Source organism: Varanus komodoensis, unplaced genomic scaffold (genome assembly GCF_004798865.1).
Source record: "Varanus komodoensis strain SLA01 unplaced genomic scaffold, ASM479886v1 scaffold1, whole genome shotgun sequence".
In the NCBI taxonomy this organism is placed as follows: domain Eukaryota; kingdom Metazoa; phylum Chordata; class Lepidosauria; order Squamata; family Varanidae; genus Varanus; species Varanus komodoensis.
This window is the reverse complement of record NW_025335268.1, coordinates 125364107-125370864: the sequence shown is the minus strand read 5'-3', so window position 1 is coordinate 125370864 and position 6758 is coordinate 125364107. Positions and strand designations below refer to the sequence as shown.

The 6758-nt window shown below is 45.7% G+C and overlaps 1 protein-coding gene across 2 annotated transcripts in view; it reads right to left on the bottom strand.

The window, feature by feature from the left end:
* The window catches only part of UHRF1BP1 (UHRF1 binding protein 1), a 67323-nt gene extending 62313 nt beyond the window's left edge, over positions 1-5010 (bottom strand). The window contains exon 1 of one of the 2 annotated variants that reach the window (XM_044444618.1): positions 4799-5010. In XM_044444618.1, the coding sequence (XP_044300553.1) occupies positions 4799-4842 (44 nt within the window). In that variant the 5' untranslated portion in view covers positions 4843-5010. The remainder of the gene's footprint in view (positions 1-4798) is intronic. The other variant, XM_044444600.1, reaches the window with a different exon arrangement.
* Positions 5011-6758: the final 1748 nt, after the last annotated feature.

Below are 6758 nucleotides of genomic sequence, written 5' to 3'. Positions count from 1 at the left end.
CCCCCCCCGGCTCAGTTTAAAGTCTTCCGGATGAAGCTCGCTAGAGCATCTCCAAAGGACCTTTTCCCCATCCTCATAAGGTGTAACCCATCCCTTGCCAGAAGTCCATTGGCAAGAAACCGAGTGCTGTGGTCGAGGAACCCGAAGCGTTCCTTCTGGCACCACACCTTAAGTCAGTCGTTCACCTCGGAGGCCCTCCTGTACCTTCCTGGCCCAAATCCTCAGACATGTAAGATTGACGAGAAGGCCATTTGGGCCTTCAGCTGCCTGAGTTTCTTCCCCAAGGCCTCAAAGTCCCTGGTGGTCCCAACCACACCCTGCCTGGCCACATCGTTTGTGCCCACATGGATCACCAGCGGCTGGTGACCCCCGGAGTGAACAAGACGCTCCACTCTGTCCTTGTCTCCAGGTTGGGGCGGCACACTGCCGCCTCAGTGCCCCTCAGCAGGGAGTCCCCAGCAACAATCACCCACTGCCGTGGCCTCCCGGTGCTGGTGGGCAGCTGTGCCCTGGCCCTCACCTCTCCTGCAGTGGCCCCCTTGCCACCTGACGTCCCAGGCTGGGGGTCCTGCTGGTCCCCTGAGGCCTCATCAGCCCCAGCCTCCCCAAGTGGAGAGAACCTGTTTCCCAGCTCCAGATTGGTGCCAGGGCCACAGCCAAGGGACGCAGACAAGGGACGCAGACAAGGGACGACGCCCTTCCTCTCTGCTGCTCCTGTCCCTCTGCTCCCCTGCCCAGCTCCTGCCTTGCCTTCGCCAGTCCCCTGGCCACTCAGCCCTCTCTCCCAGCCTGTGCCTCTGCTGCTCTGCTGCTCTGCCAAGAGGCCAGAGCCAAAAGGGTGGCAGTGGCTGAGCGCGGTCTTATCAGTCCCTCAGGCCGGTGGCCCCGCCTGTTCGCTTCCTCCCGGCTGCTCTAGCCCCTCTGGCCCCACCCCCTTCCTCTCCGCTGCTCCTGGCCCTCTGCTCCCCCGCCCAGCTCCTACCTTGCCTTCGCCAGTCCGCTGGCCACTCAGCCCTCTCTCCCAGCCTGTGCCTCTGCTGCTCTGCCACCTTGGCTGATGTTGCGCACTCAGGTTTTCTTCATGGAACTATCCACAAATACGCTTCCTCAATAAATTTCTGCCTTATCTTTAAATTCCACAGCTTGGCTTAGCACCTTCCATTGGAAAGTTCCTACCAAGAAACATTAGTATCTCTCTCTTCCTGAATCAGTCCTCTAAATTTATTTTTGCAAAGGCTGTATTGAATCACACTAAATTTACTTGCTCTGTATTGCCTGTTGTATTTTAATATTTTATTGATATTGACTCGATTCACATTTCATGGCTATCATCATTCATGGTTTGCTGTTAGATTAAAATCCTGAGTTATGTAACCCTAACAACCCAGAATTCTGGTTTTGTATGCTATGACAAGAACTTAGGGATGGCGTATTCATGGGTTATTTACAAGGCCATATGTAATGCAGAAAACCATGAGAAGTATGGCAAGTAGCACTTGTGCTTGCTCCTGCTCTACTCTAGCAATCCAGGAATTGGACAACCCACAAATTGCAATGTGTAAACCAGGTCACTATCAGCCAGTGGTAAGGTAACGTGTGTGCCTCTCTAGATGGTCTTGGACTGCAACTCCCACCAGCCAAAACCAGCATAACTGATTGTGGGGTATGATGGGAGCTGTAGGCCAATGCTTGGAAAGTCACACATTCCCTATTCCTAATATAAAAGAACATTGCTATTGGATAACAAATAATGTGATAATTATATATGTTTTGCAATCTACTAATCTTCTTTCTGCCATCAACAATATTATTCCTTTCCCTTCCCCGCTTTTGCCCTAAACAGGACTTAACTATGTTCTAAAGGCAATACATCTGTAGCTTCTGCTGTAAGTTTTGTATATCATATCTGACATTCTGCACTCACAAAAAAATTATGTAATATACATACTGTTTAGCCTTTAGCAGGAAGTATCATGTCCTTTTGCACAAGTTTAAAAATCTGATTTGATTAGCACATCTATCTGCTATTTTAATATATTGTGACAGTTTTGATATATTTTCCTGCATTCTCTAGCAAAACAGGAGCAGACGGAGAAACAAAATGCCTAAGTTATCAGAACTACACTCCTGTGTTTGTGCAATTTCTGGAGCAGCAGTACTCTTAGCAAGTCAGTGGTGAGTCACTGAATATATTCACTGGCATATGTGTTCTTCTACAAGATGCCAAATCAATCATAGAAAACACTTTTAAATAACAGATTTAGCAGGTAAGAGCTAATGCTTTAAATTATGGCTCAAGTTCTGTGCCAAAGGCCTTTCCAGTCTACATTTTTTTCTCATAATAAATTTATCTTAACAATGCTTCAATGCAACAGTTGTACAGTTGACATTATTATTTATTTGACTCACATACTTCCACTAAAGGGATAGCATATATCCCCAGCATTTGAACAGCAATATGCTGTAGTTGGAAAAAAGAAATTCACCTTCCAGCTAGCACAATCACAGCAAATGTCATCTGTCATATGGAATATGGCTGTATAATTCACCTTCCTATAATTTTTTCTGTCTTGGCTCTTTTGCAGTTTGGTTGTTTTATTGTATTTTTAAACAACCTTATGCAAACTATCTTTATGGCCACTTTTAAAGGTTAAAAGGCAGCACAGACATTTACTAAAAGTATGAACTGGAGTGCCTGTCAGGGACAATCAGGAATTAATACCATTCAAACATAACTATGCTACCCTGTCAATTTTCCAATTTAATTTTGATGTAAATTATTAGTTGGATAAGGGCTTCTATGCTGTATCGCACTAGTACAGGATCACACATTGATCAGTTTGCATGATCATGGGGGGAAAATGAGCCATGGTGGTTTACTTTATTTACATATATTTATTAAGCCGCCTATAATTGCAGAGGCCTTCCTAGGCAGCTTTCCTTCCTGAAAGTACCAGTTACAAACTGCCTACTTAACATAATCACCCTCATTGGTTATAACTTGTCATAATGTCCAAACCGGGTGAGGGAGGACAGCTGGAGTGGTTTATAAACCATTTTGAAACCCTAGAACAAGCTGCGGGTTTTAGGGTAGTTTGCAAATCATCCCAGTCAGCCACCCTCACCAGGCAGACATGTCATGACATCCTATGCTTCTCATGGGTAATTATGCTAATTAGGTAGATCACAATTGGTACATGCAGGAAGAGAAAATAAGACAACATGACTGGGTGCAGACCCACCCAATGTAAGATAATATTTAGAGTGACTGATTAGGCCTGTGGCGGATCCTCCCACAACCATGAAGCTCACTGGGTGACCTTGAACTGTCACACTTTCTCAACCTAACCTACCTCGCAGACTTGTTGTGAGGAAATAGGAGTGAAGCACAATAAAGTCCATGTCTCACGCCTTGAGCTCCTTAAAGGAAAGGTGGGATATAACTGTCATACATTGCCTGACTGATCTGAATTCTTTTTCTCCTGTACCTGCAAGCTGGATAAGGACAAGGAATGGAGGAAAACCAGCAGCACAGCTGTTACCTTGCAGCAAGGTGCTCCATTGCCCTCCATGTGCAAGCTGGATACCATGCTATTGGGTATTAGAGGATTGTACTGAGAGAAAATAATATGACTTGGGCAATTTTCAACAGTTCACATTAAAAAAGAACCCTCACCTTGACCAAAAGTTGTTTCACCTTCTAGATTTCAGCTTTTCAGTTAACCTTATAAGCATAAAATGACTTTTATCCATATGGGGGCTTTCTGCTTCCCAAATGAAGTTAGTAAATTGTATTTTGCATCCATGACCTTCATACTATGTTTTCCAAACCAACATTAGCAACATCGAGACATATCAGCAACTTACTAACAAGTGGTGTGAAAATTGTGCACTAAAAGTGAATTTTGCACAGAAGGCTCAAAACTAGGGAATCCTAGTCCCTCAACTTTATGCTTTAAAAAATATAGTATGTTGACTGGTCATCCTAACATACGATTTTCTCAAGTTCCTGGCATTTTTTTCCAGTTATCAGATTAGGATGTTAGATGCAAGCATTTCTCTCTTTATTGATAACTGCCCACAATCCTGCCCTCTTGATACTCAAAAACAGTAACTACCCCCATAGCAATTTCTTCAAGTTCAAAGAAAACACCAAAGTGGCAAAACATCTTTCAAGAGTTTAAAAGCTGCCAAACATTAGTAGGAGGACTAAACAAACAAGCCAAAGAGATGGAAGCTTCTGCACAGATCATAAAACCAGCAACCTCAGGCCCTTTTCTTTAATTGACAGGTAAGGAAAAATATTCAGCCTTCAGTTAGTCCATGTCAATATTAATCTTCCCTAGAGCAGAGATTATATGCCAGCATAATATAATACAATGAGAAAATATGATGATGATAATTAGAACTATAGGATTAAATGTTGATACTAACAGCACAATTTCTCTTAGTCCTAAAGGAGGATAAGGTTAGCGAGGGAGGAGGTCGAAAGCCAGCAGAGGAGGAGGAGGAGGAGGAGGACCGAATGCCACACAAGGCAAGAGAAATAAACAACAACTGGAGTGGGGGGAGGGGGGAGATGAAGCACACAAGGGATAAAGAACGTTTTACGGAAGGGGGGGGTCACATGAAGCTCCTTCTCCTCCTCCTCTCGCCCTTCTTGCTTTCTCAGAGCCTGCGTCCTGCCCGTCCCCCCCCGCCTGCCGCCCGCCCGCCCGCCCGCCCGCGGCCGACTGGTCTCCCCCACTGCCCGCGCACTTCGGGGGTCGCCACGCCGGCGGCCTCGGGCGACGCTCACCTGGACAGGTGCTTCAGAATCTGCTTCTTGATGAGGCCAGCCATACCGGGCCGGGGACAGGACGAGAGTCCTCTAACACCCCAAACGCCCCATCATACCCTGCTTCGGGCGCCGGGGCTCGCGCAGCTCCTGCCGCCTCCCGCCATCGCCAGCCCCGTCTTCTCCCTCAGTGAGCCGGCCGCTAACTCCGCCAGGATCCCGGCCACCACCGCGGCCAAGTCCGGCCAAGCCACCTCGCGCCCCGCCCTCGGAGGAGAGAGGCGGGGCGAACAAGGCGATGTGACAGCGCCGTCTGTTGGCTCATAGCCCGAGCAGCAACCTTCTAGCCCGGTTGTCACCCAAGCAGTGGCCATTTCTGCCTAGTGCAGCTTGAGGAACGTTGGCATTTTAAAAAAAATTAATTAGTCGCCGACTAAAGAGGAGGCTGGATTTTGAAAGGACTCTGTGCAGATCAAGAAGATATATGGGCACCTCCAGTATCCGCTGCAGCCTTTTGAGGACCCATGGGAAGACCACCTCAGTGAAGCTATCTTCTCACAGACAATGTCCCCTGCTGCTTTTGCTTCTCGTCCCTTCTGATCCCCCAACCCACTTGCTTGCTTGACTGGCAGAGACTTGTAGCTAGTGACATTTTCTGATTCTTCTCACTAGCCTTGTCTGAGCCAGAAACCAGAGACAAATGAATAAGTGTTTGCAATGAGAAAGAATGATAGTCCAGGTGGTTCTTCCCCACAAAGGTATGGGCCTTTGGCAGCTGTCCAATGATACCTATACTTGACACCACACATTTGAAGGAGGACATGGACAAACTGGAGCAGGCAGAGAAGTGACCAGAATGGTGAGGGTCTGGAAAGAGACACTATCCAATCTGATTTTTAAAAAAATCCTTAACAAGGCTGTAATAGCTTTACCCTATTGAGCCCCAACTTCACACAATATAAAATCCTCTTTCACCAGTGTAGGGTCCCACTGCTGAATAGCTAAATTCTGCATTGTCCAAATCACACAAAAAACAAAGCCAGCTGTCTTGGGTGTAAAACTTTCAAAATCCATATTAGTTTCATACCTTTATTAGACTAATTCAAAAGTCACAAAAATGTGCAAGTTTTTGAGAACTCTTCATCAGGCAAGATGTTAAAAAAAGGTTGTAGGTCACTCCTATCCCTCCCTGCCTGCATCATGCTATGAGTTCAGAGACACCTTTTTACTTCATGCTGTTAGATGTATTTATGGTGTGAGTCACTGTTTAGCACCTAACTACCATCCATGCAGCTTGAAGTGAACAAAGTAGATGCTGGAAGTCTGAAGACGTGCTACATATGAACAGCAAACACTCTTCATATGCTGGTCTTCATGCAGCCAAATGACACTATACACAAAAAAGAGGAAGGTTTCAGCAAACCTTGAAGTTTGCACAAATATGAGGAAACTTAAGAAAGACTTTAGTGTGTGTGCGCGGGGGGGCACCCAGAAGTCACAGGTCACCATTGTTGGGGAAAAGAAAAAATGTGGGAGATAGGACGATAGGGAGTATGGCTGGCTGGCATGCACCCTGAATAGGTTTATAGTTCAGTACCCTGAAGATTTTGTGGCAGTTCCCATGTGTACTATTCATATGAACCTCTCAAAGAGCTGAACATGAATAAACAGAGTCTCCACACAACAGAAAATTGATTAGTAATGACCATGGATTTGTACACTATTACACAGGATGTCCTTAATTGCAACAGGTAGTAATTACCTTTTCATGTCCTTATGAGGGTTACAGATTATAATTAGTCATCAGAAATTTTATACCTCTAAGTAACAGAGACCAATTACTGAGAAAATTTTTCATCCAGTCCTAACAACTATTACTCACCCCATAAGAAATGTCCTGCTGGCCTAGATCAAAGGCCTATCCTGTCCAGCATCCTCTTTCCCATAGTGGGCAAGGACACTTATCCTTCCTGCTATTGTC